Below are 18025 nucleotides of genomic sequence, written 5' to 3' on the forward strand. Positions count from 1 at the left end.
CCGCTGCCTTCCTCGCGGGCTGACCAGGCCCCGCTTCGGCCGGACGTTCCTTCTTCCCTGGGTACGCTCATCCCGGCCCCCTGCCCGCGGGGCTCTCGGCGCGGTGAACGCTGAGGCTGGACGTTTCCCTCCCCCTCCTGCCGGGGGCCGCCGCGCCGCGAGCCGGGGTAGGTGGGCGGCGGGCGGGGAGGGCCTGCGCCGAGGGCCGGGCGCTCAGCTCCCGGGCCGGGCGCCGTGGCCGTGGCCGCGGGCGGGGAGCCGGCAGGGGCGTGCCCCCGCGCTCACCTGCCATTGGCCGGGGGCGGCGGCGGGCCGGGGGCGGCGGCCGCGCTCCCGGGGCCGGGCGGGTGGCGGCGGAGCCAGGCGCGGCGCGCGATGGTGGACAGCGTGTACCGGTCCCGCTCCCTCGGGGTGGCGGCCGAGGGGCTCCCGGACCAGTATGCGGACGGCGAGGCGGCGCGCGTGTGGCAGCTCTACATCGGGGACACCCGCAGCCGCACGGCCGAGTACAAGGCCTGGCTGCTCGGGCTGCTGCGCCAACACGGCTGCCAGCGGGTGCTCGACGTGGCCTGTGGCACCGGGTGAGCCTGGGCCGGAGCCGGAGCGCGCAACCGGGGGTGGCTGGGCCGGGCCGCCGGACTGCAGGTCCACAGCCGGGCACGTCGGGGCAGCCGCCTCTGCGCACCCTGAGCCGGGCAGGGAGGCGGGGGACCTGTCACCGCGGCCCGGAACGGGGGCGGGGGGCGTGAGGAGACCGAGGTGGGAGTGAGGGTGTCCTACACAAGGCTTTGGGGAAGGCGGAGGTGCCCCCAGGCAGTGGAGGGCCCTGGGCTCTGGAGCCAAAGAGAGTTGGGACCCTGGCTCCAGGGCTGTTCCTTGTTTGTTGGCCTTGGGTCATAAGGTAACATTTGTTCAACATTTGCTGGTGCCAAAAGTTTTGCCAGGAGCTTTTGATGCAGCGTTTAAAAAAAAAAAAAAAAAAGCCCTCACAAAACCCCTGAAGTGAGTTGTAGGGAAATGGAAATCAGGCCTCAGAGCAATAGAGCAGAGAAGATACAGCCCCGAGCTGGTTAGCGTCTGGCTGTGCTGAAAGCCACCTGTCTCTCACGGTCTCTACCGCCTCCTGCACGAGGGCCTGAACGCACCCCACTCTCAGTTTGCTCATCGCCCAAGTGGGGACAACACCTTCTACCAACAGGGTTGCCACGAGGATTAGTGCCTGGCTGTGCATCGATGCTAAAAAAATTTTATAAACAAGAAAAGTTGCTACCTGGTGATAAGAAACAGATCCGTGAGGTCACCGTGGCCCGTGGAGAGGGCCCAGGGAGGGGAAGCAGAGGAGAGGAGGGGAGTCTGAGTTGTTGAGCAGAGGGTGCCCAGCCCTCCCGGCGCCCCCTGACTGCCGCCTGCCTGTCATCACTGGCTCTGTCCAGGGTGGACTCCATCATGCTGGTGGAAGAGGGCTTCAGCGTGACCAGCGTGGATGCCAGCGACAAGATGCTCAAGTATGCGCTGAAAGAGCGCTGGAACCGGCGGCACGAGCCCGGCTTCGACAAGTGGGGTACGCGCGTGCGGCCACGCCCTCCCGGCTCTGCTGCCCGGTTCTGTTCCCTGTGCCCTGGGCTCCTTTAGCCCCTGGGGTGCAGTCTTTATCTTTCTCCAGGGGACAATAAGATCAGAGGAAAAAGTATTGCCATTTCCCTGAAAAGGGAGGCTTAGGCATGGGGTGGGGCATGCGGACCTAGTTTTGAATGTTTCTAGTGCCCTGTCCCTCCCCCACAAATAAAAACCCAGAAGCCCTCCCTGGCCACCATGGCTTTTTCCTCTCCTGGCCCCTCTTCCATCCTTACCTCCCACGTCCCTCCCCCCTAACTGGATGGGGAGTCCCTGCATGTCTGTCTTTTTGTTGTTGTTGTTAAAAAAAGTTTAAGATTTATTTTATTTATTTCTCTCCCCTTCCCCCCTCTCCCCCGGTTGTCTGTTCTGTGTCTATTTGCTGCGTCTTCTTTGTCCACTTCTGATGTTGTCAGCGGCATGGGAATCTGTGTTTCTTTTTGTTGCGTCATATTGTGTGTCAGCTCTCCATGTGTGCGGTGCCATTCCTGGGCAGGCTGCACTTTCTCTCGTGCTGGGTGGCTCCTTACGGGGCACACTCCTTGCGCGTGGGGCTCCCCTACGCGGGTACACCCCTGCGTGGCAGGGCACTCCTTGGGGTTTGAACTGCGGACCTCCCATGTGGTAGGCAGACGCCCAACCACTGGGCCAAGTCCGCCACCTGTCTTTTTTCTTTTTTAAAGATATCACACAAAATTTTACTTTATAAAATATGAGGTTCCCATATACCCCACTGCAGGTCTATCTTGATAGGGAAACTGAGGTAGGTAAAGGTGGGTATAGCTGATACCATGGAAACAGTACCACTTTGACTCCTCTTCCCCCTTCCTGGCCCCCAGTCATTGAAGAAGCCAACTGGATGACTCTGGACAAAGATGTGCCCCAGTCACCAGGGAGTGGCTTTGATGCGGTCATCTGCCTTGGAAACAGTTTTGCCCACTTGCCAGACTGCATAGGTGAGGGAGGGTATGGCCTTGGGCAGGGCCTTGCCCGGAGCTCAGCCCCTTCCTAGAGACCCCTGCCCTGCTGCCTGGTCTCTCGCTAAAGCAGACTCTCTGCTTGCCCCCTCTCTGCCTTGGCTCTGGCACCCCCGGACGGGGAGAGATGGGAGGGAGCCTGGTGCTGGGAGCCCCGGGCAGCCCCCTCCCTGTCCCTGTCTGGCACTCAGGGGACCAGAGCGAGCACCGGCTGGCACTGAAGAACATTGCGAGCATGGTGCGGTCGGGAGGCCTGCTGGTCATCGACCACCGCAACTACGACCACATCCTCAGCACGGGCTGTGCGCCCCCAGGGAAGAACATCTACTACAAGGTGGGGCCTCCTGGAGAGGGCGGGCACGGGCGGGAGGTGTGGTCCTGGGGTCCAGAGCCCCCGGCGGGTTGCAGAGGCTAACGCTGCCCGCGCCACGGCCTACAGAGTGACTTGACCAAGGACATCACGACGTCAGTGCTGACCGTGAACAACAAAGCCCACATGGTGACCCTGGACTACACGGTGCAGGTGCCGGGGGCTGGCCAGGATGGTTCCCCTGGCATGAGGTACCCACACGGCTAGGCCGGGGGAGGGGAGGGGGTGGTGGAGGGGATGGCCCTCACCGGTGGAAGGGTCTCTGCTGCAGTAAGTTCCGGCTCTCCTACTACCCGCACTGCCTGGAGTCCTTCACAGAGCTGCTCCGGGAAGCCTTCGGGGGCAAGTGCCAGCACAGCGTCCTGGGTGACTTCAAGTCCTACGAGCCGGGCCAGGCCCACATTCCCTGCTACTTCATCCACGTGCTCAAGAGGACTGGCTGAGGGCAGCCTGGCTCCCCCAGCCCTCTGCCCAGGCATGGCGGCCTGTCTAGGGGGGGTGGGGGGCACATCCAGCCCAGACCCCAGCGCAGGTCCAGGGGGTGTGGAGAGGGGCAGACTGCAGCTGCGGCGCTGGGATTTGGGTCCAGGCGAATGGAAAAGCAAACAATACAGGCTGTGTCCTTTCCAGTTCCCTCCTGCCTTGTGTTTCTACTGGGAGGACCAGGCTCCTGCAGTTCCCACGCCTGCCCTCCTCCCCAAGGCTTACCCCACCACTTGCTCTGTATCCCCCCAACCTCACCACACCACCAGCAGGGGGCAGCGTATGCTTTATTTTCAGCACAGATGTCCACTCACCCCATGTCCCCTGGGCCCAATCTGCCGCACCCCAGGCCCCTGCCCCTCCTCCTGTGCTGAGTGTTGGTGCTGGCCTTGAAGGGATGCTCAAGAGCTCTCCCTGGGGCTCCTAAGGCCATTCTGCCCCAGGAGAGCTCCTGGAGGGGGGTGGCCTTCGGGTGGGCCGCCAGTAGCCTGAGGAAGAGCCTTCTTTCTTGGGTCGGTCAGGCTCCCTAGGCAGCCACTGTGGATGGGGTCCCAGACCGCGGCGGGTTCCTAGCTGGCAGCAAACTTGCGCTGGATGCGCTTGTAGCGGAGCAGCTCCTGCTCGCTGACTGAGGGCTGCAGCCGGGCAGCGGCCTGCAGCAGGTCCTCCATGGTGAGCAGCAGTGCGGAGCTCCCCGGCTCCAGCCCTGGGGAGTGACGACGAGCAGTTAAAGCCGGGAGCCCTATCCCGGCTGGGAAACAGAGGCTGTGGTCCCTGCCTGGGCAGGGGAGAGTCCCGGGGGAGGTGCCAGCCTTTCCCAAGTCCACTGGGAGTCAACAGTCCTCCCACTAAAATCCAGAACCAGGCCTGCCTCCTCCTAGCTTTTTAGCTGGAGTCTGGGGGTGTGAGTGGCTCACCTTCCTCCAGGTCCCGAACCCTGCGTTTGAGGGCAGCTGTCATGGCATCCGAGCAGAGGGAGTAGAGGTCAGCGCCCGTCAGCTGGGGCGGGCAGCGATCCAGCACATTCACCAGGTTCACGGAGGGCTCCAGCTTGAATCTGTTGTGGGGACATGGGAAACAGGTACACCTGGCATCACTGACTCCCTCGAAGCCATCGCTGACCAGCTTGTCCGCATGTGCACAACTCCCCGAGCCGTCCCGAGGCCCGAGCCCCCGGGAGTCTCCCTCTAACACGGCATACTTGCGTGTGATGGCGCTCAGAACGCGCAGCTGGGAGGCCCGGTCCTCGCTCGCCCCCACAAACACCAGCTTGTCAAACCTTTAGGGACATTAGATAGGGCAAGGTCAAGTTCCCCCTTTCCCGGGAGGCTGGGCTGGCCTGAGGGGCTGGGGAGGCATAGGACGGGGCTCGGAGAGCGATGAGCCTGGTGGAGGTGAGAGGTCCGGGGTGCCCACCTGCCAGGCCGCAGCAGGGCAGGGTCCAGGAGGTCTGGCCTGTTGGTGGCTCCAATCACAAACACATCTTGAGTGCAGTGAAGCCCGTCCAGCTCAGCCAGGAGCTGAGACACCACCCTGGACGGGAGGAAGCAAAGGCCTGCAAGTCCCTGTTCCATCCCCAGATGCCCCTGCTGTGGTGCCTCTCCATGTGGGCCTTCCCCTCAGGGCCCGCTGCTCAGTTGTGCCCCATGGCCCCCTCCTCGTAGGCCCCCATTCTTCCCAATGTCCCACACCCAACCCCACTGCCTGGAAGACTGCTGTGACTGGTCTTCCGTCCCTCCCATCTGGGACCCCAGACTCAGACCCCCACCTGTCCATCACACCTCCAGAGTCTCCACTTCGCCCCCGGTTGGGGGCCAGGGAGTCTAGTTCATCAAAGAATATTATGCAGGGAGCCGCGGCCCTGGCCCTGGCGAACACTGCGAAGAGAGAGACGGGCCCACGGGAGGCGGCGTGCAGGGATTTGAAGTCACGGAGGGGAAGGGCCACAAGCAGCCTGGGGGTGGCGGCGGCACAGGGGCGGTCAGGGCCTGGGAAGGGCTGGAAGCCCCACGCCGTCCCCCTGCTCACCTTCCCGCACGTTCTCCTCACTCTGGCCCACGTACATGTTGATGAGCTCGGGCCCCTTCACACTGAGCAAGGGTGCGAAAGGGTGGGCCTCGTCAGCCGCACGCACCTGCCGTCGGCCTCTCGGGCCGCCCCTCCTGCTCCCCGGCCTGCTGCGGCCCCCAACCCACCCACCATCCTTCCTGGGGCCCCTGGCCACCTGAGGAAGGTGAGGCTGCACTCGGTGGCCACCGCCTTGGCCAGGAGGGTCTTGCCAGTGCCAGGGGGCCCATGGAGCAGGAGGCCGGAGCGCCGCAGGCCCAGGCTCAGCAGCTCAGGGTGCTCCAGAGGGAGCTGAACAGTCTCCAGAATCTCCTTCTTCACTTCCTGCAGCCCGCCCACATCCTGCCAGGACACCGAGGGTATCTAGGAGACGGAAGGAGGGTGGTCGGGATATTCTGGTAGAGGGAGGCCCTATCCCACCTCCAGAGACCTGCGGTGTGTACCTTGGGGGCCCCAGCGGCCTGGGAGTGAGCTGAGTGCAGTTGCTCCAGCGCCTGCTCGAAGTCCTCAGCCAGGAGGGGAAAGCCGGCGGTGCACAGCTCCCCCTCGTCCTCCTCGCTCAGGCCGCCTGCCGGCCTGCCAACAAACCCAGGGCGGCCTCTGGAGGACCTCTCCGAGGGCGTCCACCCCTCAGGGTCCCGCTCCCTTCTCCCCTCGCCACCCGCCACTTGCCCATCCCCGTTTCCTCTTATTGCCTTTCCTCCCTGGGCCCCCCAGTTCCCCTACCCCGAGTTCTTGATCCTCGTGCCGGCTGCCCGGCTGCAGTGCGTCACAAGGGCATAGAGGTCCCCCACCACGAAGCCCTGGGAACCAGAGGACAGGACTGATGAGCAAGGCTCAGCAGGTGGGGACTCTTGGGGCCACGGGAGGTGGTCCCCGGCCAGCCGCAGAGGCCCAGGGTTGATGCCTTGGGGCCTTCTCCGCTCGCTGGCTGGGCAGCAGGACTGATCTGCTGACAGAGCCCGTGGGGAGCCCCAGCACCCTGCCGTGGTGCTCACCGCGCAACGCCGCGCCAGCTGTGCCAGGTTCACCTCTTGGCCCAGGGGAAGGTGGGTGGTGAGGGCCCGCAGGACGCTGAGCCGCTGCCCCTCTGCCAGCACAGGCACCTCCAGCTCGTGGGGAAATGCCGTCTGCACGTCCACAGGCAGGTCCTGGGCCCGGCTGGTGGTGGCCACAACCAGGAGGGGCGGGCAGCTGCAGGAGGGGTGGGCGCGGAGGGCGAGGACGAGGCCAGCAGCTCTGAGCACTGCCTCGTCCAGTGCGGAAGGCAGGGGAGGGGGTGGGGGTGGAGGTGGGGAGGTGAGCACCCCAAAGGCTCCTGGACAGGGGTCCATGGGAATACCTTGAGGGGGAGACCTGTGTCCTCGCCCTGGAGCGCCACGAGGACAGAGGCTTTTCCTTCAACCGAGCGAGTGAGGGACCAGCCCCTCCTCCCGCTGGACACCCCTAGGATCCTCGGCCCGAGGGTGTCTAGAGGCAGTCAAATGGTGGTGGATGTCTAAGAAGCCGCTGAGGGGTGGGGGGGACAAGGGGACCAAGAGGCTGGAGAGAAGTCAGGGCTGGGCCTTGCCCCTTTAACAGGCCCAGCTCTGTATAAATACCTGGCCAGGGGGTCCTCATCGAGGAGGAGGTGACGCAGCGTGGCCACCACGCGGGCGTCCTCCCCTAGCCCATCACGGTCCCGGCCCAGTAGGTCCACAGCTGTCAGCAGTAGGACCGCAGGCCGGCAGCTCCGGGCCCGGGAGAAGGTGGACTGCAGTTTTGCCTCCACGGCCCCACTACTGTCTGCACAGAGGCTGGCACAGGGCACCTGGAGAGGGGACCCCAATGGGTCTGTGAGCATGGGAGCAAGGGGCAGGTGAGACTGGGACAGGAATCATTCTCAATTTTGGAGGAAAGGGACGGGGGTAGAAGGGAACACTAGCCAAGTTCCACCTCTTCCTTACCCATTCCCTGGGTGCCTGGACTGTCCACCAGAATCTTGAAACTCCCTCCCTCTTGAAAGCACCTCTGGGCATCATGGGAATATGCTTGACCCACCGGGCTGAAGTGTTAGGGCCCAGCTGATAGGCCAAAGAAGAGGGAGACTGGCCCTGGAAGGGAAGTAGCTGGGGTTCCACGCTCCGGGTATCCTCACCTTCAGCAAGTGGAGCCCGAGGCGGCTGCAGGCGGCAGTGACTGCCGTGGTCTTCCCACTGCCTGGGGGGCCCCGTAGAAGGACACTGCTAGTTCCTGTCAGCAGGGCCCCCCTGCAACCAGAGAAGAGACACTAGTCTCCTCCACCCAGCCCAAACTTCAGAGACCCCAGCAACACAGAGACTTGGGATCTAGAAAGTGGACACCGTTTCCCTCTCCTTGAGGCCCGCCCCCAGGGCTGGCTCCACTGGGGAGGCCACACTGCCCAGGACACCCACAGTGCCCTGGCAGGGGGCACACCCAGCAGCCAGACACTGGTCCCCTTTTGTCATCACTGTGCCTTCAGGAAAGCCACGACTGCTACGTCCGGTCTCGGCTTCACTGCGAGGGGAAGGGTCATGTCTGTACTTGAGCCAGTGGTATGGTAGGTCCTTTTAGGGCCTGGGTGGCCAGTGGGCTTCCCAAGGGGAAGGGCATCTCCCAGACAGCTGCCTCTGGTGGAGAGTCTTCCCTCCACAGCAGACACTGGAAGGTGGAGGTTATCCCAGGAAAGGAGCCTGGGAATTTGCTTACAGAAAGGATGTGGGGTGGTGGTGGCCTGGGCTGGGCATACTGGTTGAGGGAAGTCCTCCCCATCCCGCTCTGTCATGAGAACTACTTGTCCAGCCCGCTGTCCTCACACCCCGGGGCTGCAGCCTCACTCACCCCGGCTGGAGGCGAGGCTTTAGGGCAGCACAGAGCTCTGTCACCAAGGCCTCCAGGCCCGGAGGGGATAAGCTGCTCCAGAGAGGGTGTTCTCCTGAAGGGAGCCTTGGAACAGTGCTCAGGGTAGAACCCACCTGTGGAAGGCACGAGCGTTAGACTGACTCTTCCGCCCCCTACCCCGGGTCTACTCCCAGCCCCGAGACCTCACCATGTATAAGGAGGTGTGGGTGGTATCGGCCAAGTAGGCACTGGGTGGCACATCGGGAGCTTCCCCAACTGTTTTCTTCACCTTAAAAAACATCTCCTGCCACCTGCAGGAAAGAGGCCCAGTGAACCCCAGATCCAGAGCCCACAGACAACCCCCCTCCCAAGGACAAGGTGGCTGACTCAGTCATAGGGGTTCTACTGCAGGGAATTAACTCAAGAGCAGCATTAAAAAGGGGGGGGGGCAGGGAAGGAAAAGGGGAAAGGAAAAACCTTGCGCATCTGTCCCGCTGGATCCTGCGCACTGAGGACAGGGGCTGCGCCTGTCCTCCCATGTCCCCCAGGACACCCTTTGGAGAGCTTTGGGTGTGTTTCTCCAGACAGCTGGCCCACTGACACCCTCCAAGGGGAGAAGCCACTGCTGCTCACGACCTCTGGGCATTTCCACTGACTTCAGAATGCAAGCTCTCCCCACATGGCTACCAAAGCCTCCCAAAACATCAGAGAAGGGTCCCCTGGCTCTTACTTGGTAATCCACAAAATCTAATTGCCACAGATTCCTTAAAAATGTCATCTAATGATATATGATTGTCTTTTGGCTGCAAATTACCATCACCTGTGAAACTCTTGAAACTCAGCATTTCTCACCTATTACATGATTTCAGTCATACGAAATATCCCAAATAGGCAAATCCATAGATAGAAGTACAGCAGGGGTTGCCAGGGGTTGGAGGAGGAATGGCAACTGCCTGCTGAGGGGCACAGGGTTCTTTTCAGGTTGTGAAAGTGTTCTGGAATTAGACAGTGGTGATGGTCGTACAACCTGTGAATATACTAAAAACCCCTGAACTATACACTTTAAAAGGGTGAATTTCATAGTATGTGGGTTATATCTCAATTTAAAAATAGTATTTCTCCACCTTTCGGGAACCAAAAAAGTTCCCATAGGCCCCAGCCTCACCCAGATTCTGCTTTCATAGATCCAAGAGCGGCTCAAGGGTCTGTACTTTTTGAAATCTCCCGTGACTCTGCTGCACAGCCAGGACAATGCAGTCCCTGGCTGGCGTCGTAGTGAGTTTGGCTGACTCAACCTACCAGCTGGGAAGAGTGGGAAGCAGGCAGTAGCAGCTAACCCGACTTTCCAGATAGAGCACAAGGAAAACTGTACCCTGTGTAATATATAAAAACAAGGGGTGGCCTATTACCTAAAACCTCAGCCAAGCCAAACATCTTGAGCCAGAGTGCATCTGACGGCACTGGAAGGACCACGCCGGAATCCAGGGAGGAACAGCATTGTGTGTGGTCTCGCCCTCTTCAACAGAGGGCAAGTAGAACGGCCTCAGTGAGTAGAAGGGCCAGACTTCTGGAACGTATCTGGACACTCTTAGGCAACTTTGCTGTGTTCCAGAAGGCCAGATGTGAGACAGTGGAGCTGGGAGAACGCGGCAAAAGCTGAAGAGGCTCCGTATCACTCACGGTGGAGCCCAGCTCACCGTGCCCAGGGAGGGCCTAACGTACTCATCTCTACCTGTCCTTGGGCCCACCTGCCCACCTCGCCCTGCTCTCCTCAGGACCTGCTCTGGGAAGAAGCACGTGCTCAGCGCTTAGAGGAGGGAACAGCAGAGGTGCGGGAAGAAGACTGGCTTGGGAGTCCATTTCAGGAGGTTCTGGTGTCGGTTCTCCTTAGAGTTTAAAGGGTGAAAATTCTACAGTTTTCCTACAGAAAGCCAGCTCATCGACATTGGCTAAATTTAAGACGGGTGATAGAGGTGAGAAGTAATGGCTAAGTGCCAGCTGGGCATCTCCCCCAGGGCCTGGCTGTGGAGCACTAACAGGGCTTACTGGGGGCACAACTAGTCCCTATGCCCCGGCACCACAGCCCTGAGACTGAGGAGACCGGGCACTGGCCAGAAGATCTCAGGACCCAACTCAGAATATTGGCCAGGGGGATTCAGGGCTCCAGGCAAGGCATCTCTCTGGGCAGAGGACCCCGCCTGGCTGCGCCAGAGACTCTGGGCAGGGAGTTTCTCATGTCCAAGTTCCTGCAGGCTGGTGCCACCGCATCTGAGATCTCCCTGAAAGGTGGGTTAGTATGTCTATCAGTTGTGTCCTCCTTCTAGTTAAATCGCACCCAGAATGCAAGTCTAGATTGAGGTGCAGGAGTTGGTTGGGGTACGGGGCTAGGATCTTTCTGCCTTCACATAAGGCCCGGGCAATCCTATTCTTTGCCTCACCATTTTATGTAGAACCCCTGTGGTCAGAGTCAACAGAAGAGGAGAAAAGCTGGACTCCTTGTTTTGGGTTCTTGACTCTGTTATCCTCCATTTTTCATCCTCTGTTGAGGATAAAGAGAGAAGGCCCTCAAGGACAGGAACAAGTCCTCTTCCCGCTTTTAGGAGACAGGATTAGGAAGCAGCATGCGCACACTCCGGGAATTGGGCAGAAATTAGAGCCTGAACTCCTGGAGTATATGGGACAAAGGCTGGAGCCCTGGCCTGAACTGTGGCTGCGAAGGAAGGAAAGAAAATCTCACCTGGGGACTGGGCTAGTCTACAGAATTAAACTATTCCTAATGTTTAACTTTACCTAGGAACGCACACAGCAATTGCTTTGAGGAGAAACACCTCCCAAAGCCAGCAGGCAGCAGTTCTTTACCTTTTTTGCAGTTTGAGAATCTTGAAGAAAGTTAATGACCTTCTCTTCAGAAAAATGTATATAACAAAAAGTGTTCTTACATACAAAATTATAATTTGGGAAGAGGGGACCATAGAACTCTTGCACCCAAGGTAAGAATTGTAGGTTAGGAGGCAGCCGCGTACCTGGGCAGTTTCTCTGGGCTTCCTTCCAGGACCTCTACTCGCCCAACTGTTGGCACACACAGAACATCCCCTTCCTGGACTACCCTGCAACACAGCAGCGGCCCTGGTCAGCTCACAACGGGTGTCATAAGCATGTGCTGGACACATCTCCCTGTGCCCACCCCAGACACGCAGACTACTTCCAAGGGGCCTACTACCCAGAGATTCCCAGGGAGTTTTCTAGAGAACAAGTCAGGCCTGGAACGAGCAGCATATGGCAGAGCATATAGAAGGGGGGATCAGAGCACGGCATTAGCTCTTTTGAGGGCAACTCAGATGCAAGAAGTTTCTCAGTTTACAATGTCCAAATTCACCGCAAGATCCAGATTTCTCCCCTGTTATCTGCTTGGCACACCAAGAGGCTCCTAGCCACAGTATTTCCTCAATGTGGCTTCTCTTACCCAGAGGCTCTGTGGTACCTGGATCTGAGGCATGGCATGGGAGGGTAAGACACTATCTGCCCGAAAAGGGTAGGCAGCTAACCTGGGTGTCTGAAAATGCTGGTAAAGAACATGGTCGTAATTTCCGTTAGTGCTGTAGTGGGGAGAGGACACGATTTCGATGTGTAACTCTTTGGCAAACGGAGGTCCTGGCAGCACTGAGCAGCTTCTGTCATCAGGGGCACTGGAGCCTTCCAAGTACCTCTATCAGAGAAATAACCACCACCTTATAACCTTCTCAAGGAGTTAGGCCTTGCCCTGTCTCTTAGCAGCCAGTATATTTACTTCTATCCTCTAGTCTTCACATACCTACAAGGCTGGTAAAAGGGGAGGTGTGGAGTAGTAGAGCTGAATTCCTATAGCTTCCCTAGAATGCTGACCTCACACAGAAACCGCCCCCTCTAAGGGACACCAGGAAGAGATGTCAACTCATTTTCTGGCTTTGGCTCCAAAAAAGTTCCCAGTAAAGACAGCCTCCTCTGACACCTTGAAGTTGGCCCAGAGCCAGTGAAACTGTAAAGACAGTGAATTCTCACAAGTCCTTTGAGGAACATCAGGCATCCATTGGGATGGATATTTAAGTAGTCATTAGTGGGGACACTGCCTTCCAGCTGTGGGAAAAGGACATGCTCTCACTGCGGCTGAAAGGGTTGGTGCTGCAGAAGGAGCTCTAGTCTGAGGACTCAAGTAGTTTTGCTTCTATACTGAAGGTAACTTTCACGCCCACTCCTGTTCCTGTACGTCTCTTGCTGATATCCCATAGCACTAATTGGCTACACTAGCATTGTCCAACGGGACTTTCTGCAACGATGGAAATGTTCTCTCTACACGTGGCTACTGAGCACTTGAAATGCTAAAGCAACTGAACTGAATTTTTAATTTGACTTAGTTTTAATAATTTTAAATAGTCATAAAGTAACTAGTAGATTCCATACTGGATAGTGTAGGTGTAAACCATACATCTAGGTGCCTAATTATACTTTAGACTGTGTTTGTCCCCCAAATACAATGATCTTGAAGTAAGCTCCTTAAAGGTAGAAACCAAAACTTTCTCTCAGATGTATTAGGTTAAATATTAAAATTAAACACCAGGCACCAAAGATAATACACAGGCCTTTAGAGACACAACAAAGCAGGGAGCAGTGGTGGCTCAAGTGATTAGACACCTCCCTCCCACATCAGGGGTCCCAGATTCTGCTCCCGGTGCCACCCAAAGAAACAAGGAAGATGAACAGACATGGCAAGTGAAAAACAACAAGAGGATGGGAGAAATAAATAAATAAAATAAATCTTAAAAAAAAAAAAGAGACTGTTGGTAGGTATATGGACGCTAAAGAGACTTTTGATGAAGACTTAAAAGTAAATGATGAAACTATTACTGGAAAGTGGAGGAAAGGCAGTCTGTGTTTTACAGTTGCAGAGAACTTAGCAAGATTGACTCCTGATGTTATATGGAAGACAGAATTTGAAAATTAGAAGCTTAGACAATTTAACCAAAGAGATTTCCAAACTAAATGTGGAAAATGCAGCCTGGCTTCTCTTTGGAGCTTATGGCCAAATGCTAGATGAAAGAGATAGGCTGATAACTGCAGTGTTGGGCATAAAGCAATTAGAAACTGATTCCAGAAATTACAAGCTTCTGGAAATCAAGCCTCTAGATGGTAGTGCCCCATTTGAGGAATTAACTAAACTTGGAACTTGTAAGTCAGGATTGAAAATGCAATCATCCAGGTAAGACTTGTGGAAAATCTTAATGTCTGAGGGCTTGGACCCGTTTCCTGCATGCTATACCAACAAGCTTTTTGTAAGATCTGTGTAAATAAAACCACTGTCAGCCTGGACTGAAAGAGACAGAGAGGGGAGAGATGGAGAGGAAAACAGCTTTCAGAGGAACACCACGGAAGCTGAGGTCTGGACTTAAGACATCTCCTTGGGCTGAGAGGAACCCCACCCGTGTGTACAGAGAGGGTGAGTTTGCCCTGGCACTTGGAGAGGGTGGATGTTCCAGCCCACTGTTCAGGGAGAGTTTTACCACTCTAGGCTACAGAGAGTGGGGCGCACATTCCCTAAGGGTTGGGTAGAGTGAGGTTGCCACCCCAGTGCTCTGAGAGGGGTGGACCTGTTCCCCATAGGCTGGGGAGAGTGAGGTTGATACGCTATTGCTCTGAGAGGGAGGGCCCGTTCCCCACAGATTAGGGAAGGCCAGCTCACTACCTCACTGCTCTGAGGCAATGCAAATGTTTACTCTATGTCTGTGTCTCTGTATATTAGAAGCAGATAAATAGTTTTGTAAATTTATAGGTCTACAGCCAGAGGGGACTTTGCTGCAAGACAAACTGTATTTCTATACACTGATTGTGATGTGGTTTTGTACTTAGCATTGCCACTGATTTAAGGTCTTTTTGAATATTGTGGTGTCTTTTTGGGATTCAGAGGGTGGAATGTGGCAGTTTAAAATCATTTTAGTGAATCTCTCAAAAAAGAGAAGGATTATGTTTGTAAACTGGTCTCTTCCTCTGGGTGTGATCCCTTTTGATTGTATTAGATTCACCTGAGATGTCTTTGATTACCTGTTAAGATTAAAAAAAAAAAAAAGAGGCCTTTTCTTCAAGGAACTTACACTACATAGTTGGAAGATTAAACAGATTATATACACAATAAAATAATGCCCTAAGAAAGGTGCAAAATGCTAAGGGAGGGAGAAATCATGTTATGGGAAGATGATGAAAGGCTTTGTGAAGAAGGTGGCATCTTGGGGTAGGCCTTGAAGGAAAGGAGGGTAGGATTTTAACAGATAAACCTAGAAGAATAGGAAGGAATTTGAAGTCAAAGATAAGTAGAAGCAAAAGCTCTTAGGTATCATCTTCCATGCAACCCAGCACAATACTGGATACCAGCAGCAATTCAATAAACTGATTAGCTTGAGTAGATTACTAGTCACACCTGGCAATCTGACTGTGACTCTCACCTTCCGCCTACCCACACAATGGAGGCTTGTGTTATTTTGATTATGGAGAACAGATAAATAAGGCTAAGAGACATAAAGGGAAAAGTCCAAGATAATAAGGAGGGGCCTAAATTCTAGGGCTCTGGTCTTCCAGTTAAGAGGGGATAAGGAAGAGGATGCTTTCCTGATCTTGGTCCTGTTTCCTACCTGAATTTTGAGCTCTCCCACCTCCAGGGGGTCACAGCCGAGATTAAAAGCCAGAGCGGCAGGCACCAGGGCCAGTCCATCAGCGAGGGGCTCTCCCAGCTGCCCAGACTCGGGTCCCAGCCTCTCAGACAGGTGCCAGCGAGGCTCCAAGACCCGCATCGTGGCCAAGTGCGGCTGGGAAGCGTTCGGTGTCTCTCCTGCCCGGGTGACCCAAACCCATTCGCCCTGGAAGAGGCCGAGACCCCGGAGACAGCTCCTGCTCACCCCCAGTGAGTCTCCGCTCCCTCCCAGAACTCCCCGGAGCCGCCGGACCGTGTCAAGAGCCGCGAAGGTGGACACCACCGGCGGCGGTGGAGGCCGGCAGATGTCCTCAGTCTCCGGGCCCAGTCTGGCCCGCCCGCGGAGCTCCGTCACTGCCAGCCGCGTCCCCGGGCCCAGCAGCCCTTGCAACGCCGGGCGCGTCTCCAGCACCCGCGGTCCGGGCACTGGCAGGGCCTCTCCGCGCCTCACCAGGAGCGGCCCGACCCGCGGTCCGAGCCCGGGCCCCGGCGAGGTGCCGAGCAGCGCCCAGCCCAGCGCCGGGGGCCGCCGCACGGGCCGCGCCCGCACGCACGCGCCGGAGCCGAGCGCCAGGAGCCGCAGCAGCGCGCGGCTAACCAGCAGCTCCGGGGGCCCCGGGCCCCGCTCTTCAGTCCCCGCGCCCGGCCCCTCCAGGGCCGCCACCAGCAGCGCCGGCCCCGCCGGGCTCTCCCCTGCGGGCCGCAGGGCCAGCACCAAGCCCAGCCCGGCCGCGGGCCACGGGCCCCCGGGTGGCAGCAGCACCGCCAACGGGGGCGTTTCGGTCGGGAAGGGCTCCAAGACTCGGAGGACTGCCAGCGCCATAGCAACAGGAGACCCAGCAGGAAGGCGAAGGAGCGCGGCTTCCGGAGCCAGCGAGCCGGGCGACCCGGCGGCGCGAGCAGCGCTTCCGCTTCCGTCGAGGGAGGAGAGAGGAAAGCGGCAGGGGGCGTCGCGTGCAGCGAGCATGCTCTGAGAGGAATGCGCTACGCCTCGGGTTGATTAGGATGGTGCCTCGATGGCAGTAACCGTAATTGCTTCGGTTGCGAAGCCTTTACGCATGCGCCATTTGAGCCTGGGTTTACGTTCTGTGCCTTCTAGAGAAGCAACGTGCTCTCAACTGCCCGGCCCCATAGCCTGTGCTTAGTATATGGACTGACCAGTGAACAGTCAGAGTGCCTTGGACTTGGCTTGGTACTGGGAGTTGTGGGTGGACTGTTTAGGGAGTCCGCCCCTCTTCTTAACACCCCCCCCACACCCGCCCCTGCCACTTCGGGGTGGAACCGCCAGACACTGAGGTTTGGGAGTTAGGGAGAAGGTTGCAGGAGGGAGTGGTAGGATTATAAAACTCTTTGTCTTAGACATGCTTATGGATATTTAGTGGCTGCTGGCGGAATTACTACTCATTCATGTAGCCCTGGAGTGCTTGGTGCTGCCACACCTGTTCCAACAGACATCCTACACAAAACCAACGTTCCAACGCTTCTTGACCTGTTCATTATCCTGTTCGCTCTACTCCCACCAGACCGGAAGCAAGACAAAGCAGTTTCGCTCTTTCATCCCCCCAATCCAATTGCTCTCCCCACACCAATCTTTGCAGACTGGAGCCCAGTCCCTATTTCTACTTTAGAGGAGGCAGGGAGAGCAGCAGAGCAGGTGCAAAGGGTGGGGGTGGGGAGTGGGGGGGTGGGGGAAGGTCCAGGATTCTGTCATGCGCAGGAAGCACCAAGCCTGCTTTCCACCTGTGCTGTTACTTAGCTTCCATCCTTGTCTCCACCCCCTACTATTCTGTACAAGACACGCAAACACTGGTAGGCCACACATTTGCAAGTATTAATAATATATCTGCACTCAGAATCAGTGGATTGGATGGTGGCAATCTACTCTTTCTGAATCTTGCGTTCTCTGCTAGCCCAACTGTCTCCTTTCCTTCACAGGTAAACATCTTGAGGCAGTCTTCTATTTTGCACATTATGCACTGCTGAAAAAAAAATGTTTCAAAGTCAAATATCTGAAAGTTGAATATTAGATTTTCATGTTATAAGAGATTTCTATCTCCAGAATGACAAAAGAAAAAAAAAGAAAAAACCTTTTTAAATGGCTGATTATGGTTCCCAAACCATGATTACCTTGGAATCATCACCAGTCACTGAAAAGCCAAATACAACTTCTGTAAGATATAGCCTGCCTCTGCTGTCTTCACTTTCCTATTTCTTGCTCATTCTTCAGTCCTCCACAATCTTGCTTGCACTTTCCACTCCTCTGAAGCTACCTTGACAAAGGTCACCCATAAATTCCTAATTGCAGAACCCAGGGGATGTTATTTGATCTTTATCTTACTTGACCTTTCTCTGGAATCTAACACTATTGACCAATCTTCTTCCTGAAGTTTTTAACTCCCTTTGCATTTATGACACTAGCTTGCCTCCGTCTTTTAAGGATGCGTGAAGTCACCCTCAACTCCTCACTTTCCCTTACGATCCTTCTCAATCCAATGAATCACCAAATCACCAAATCCTGCTGAGGCTATACATGGTCCAATTCCATCCTCTCTTCTCCAGTCCCATGACCACTGTCCTATAACACTATAACATTGCTGTCCTGGGCAAAGACCACAAGCTTAGTCTCTTTCTTTCTTTCTTTTTCTTTTTTTTTTTAAGGCAGGGACTCAGGACCTCGTGAGAGCCCAGCATCAACCACTGAGTCACATGGGCTTTCCTGAGTTGATTTTATCATTTGCTTTGCTTGTTGTCTGTTTTTGTTTTTTCAGGAAGCACTGGGACCTCCCATGTGGGAGAGGCACTCAATCGTTGGAGCCACGTCTGCTCCCTCCATTTATCTTAACCATCTGTTTATATAAGTCTGTGAATGTCACCAGACTATAAACTCCTTGAGAACAGGAACTGAATCTTCTCCATGAGGACGTTGACTTGGGTGGGGTGGGAGAAACGGATGGATAC

General features: G+C 56.4%; 2 protein-coding genes across 3 annotated transcripts; one reads left to right on the forward strand and one right to left on the reverse strand.

Moving 5' to 3' along the window:
• Nucleotides 1-331: 331 nt before the first annotated feature.
• GNMT (glycine N-methyltransferase) lies at nucleotides 332-3594 on the forward strand. Its single transcript, XM_058306757.2, has 6 exons — nucleotides 332-581; nucleotides 1434-1561; nucleotides 2454-2570; nucleotides 2783-2925; nucleotides 3031-3152; nucleotides 3233-3594. The coding sequence occupies exons 1-6, from the start codon at nucleotides 376-378 to the stop codon at nucleotides 3402-3404; spliced, it is 888 nt and encodes a 295-aa protein (XP_058162740.1). The 5' UTR covers nucleotides 332-375; the 3' UTR covers nucleotides 3405-3594.
• Nucleotides 3595-3713: 119 nt separating this feature from the next.
• On the reverse strand, nucleotides 3714-15962 carry PEX6 (peroxisomal biogenesis factor 6). 2 transcript variants are annotated; one of them, XM_004451351.5, is made up of 17 exons: nucleotides 15009-15962; nucleotides 11898-12058; nucleotides 11376-11459; nucleotides 8561-8663; nucleotides 8353-8486; nucleotides 7649-7760; nucleotides 7113-7321; nucleotides 6510-6705; nucleotides 6238-6314; nucleotides 5955-6087; nucleotides 5669-5874; nucleotides 5473-5534; nucleotides 5213-5321; nucleotides 4861-4977; nucleotides 4646-4723; nucleotides 4362-4501; nucleotides 3714-4150 (listed from the first exon to the last, which is right to left on the reverse strand). In XM_004451351.5, the coding sequence occupies exons 1-17, from the start codon at nucleotides 15888-15890 to the stop codon at nucleotides 4014-4016; spliced, it is 2940 nt and encodes a 979-aa protein (XP_004451408.2). In that variant the 5' UTR covers nucleotides 15891-15962; the 3' UTR covers nucleotides 3714-4013. The 2 variants fall into 2 exon arrangements, with proteins under 2 accessions (XP_004451408.2, XP_023442578.1); XM_023586810.3 differs by having other exon boundaries at nucleotides 15273-15961.
• Between the last annotated feature and the right edge of the window lie 2063 nt (nucleotides 15963-18025).

Source organism: Dasypus novemcinctus, chromosome 11 (assembly GCF_030445035.2).
Source record: "Dasypus novemcinctus isolate mDasNov1 chromosome 11, mDasNov1.1.hap2, whole genome shotgun sequence".
Classification (NCBI taxonomy): Eukaryota; Metazoa; Chordata; class Mammalia; order Cingulata; family Dasypodidae; genus Dasypus; species Dasypus novemcinctus.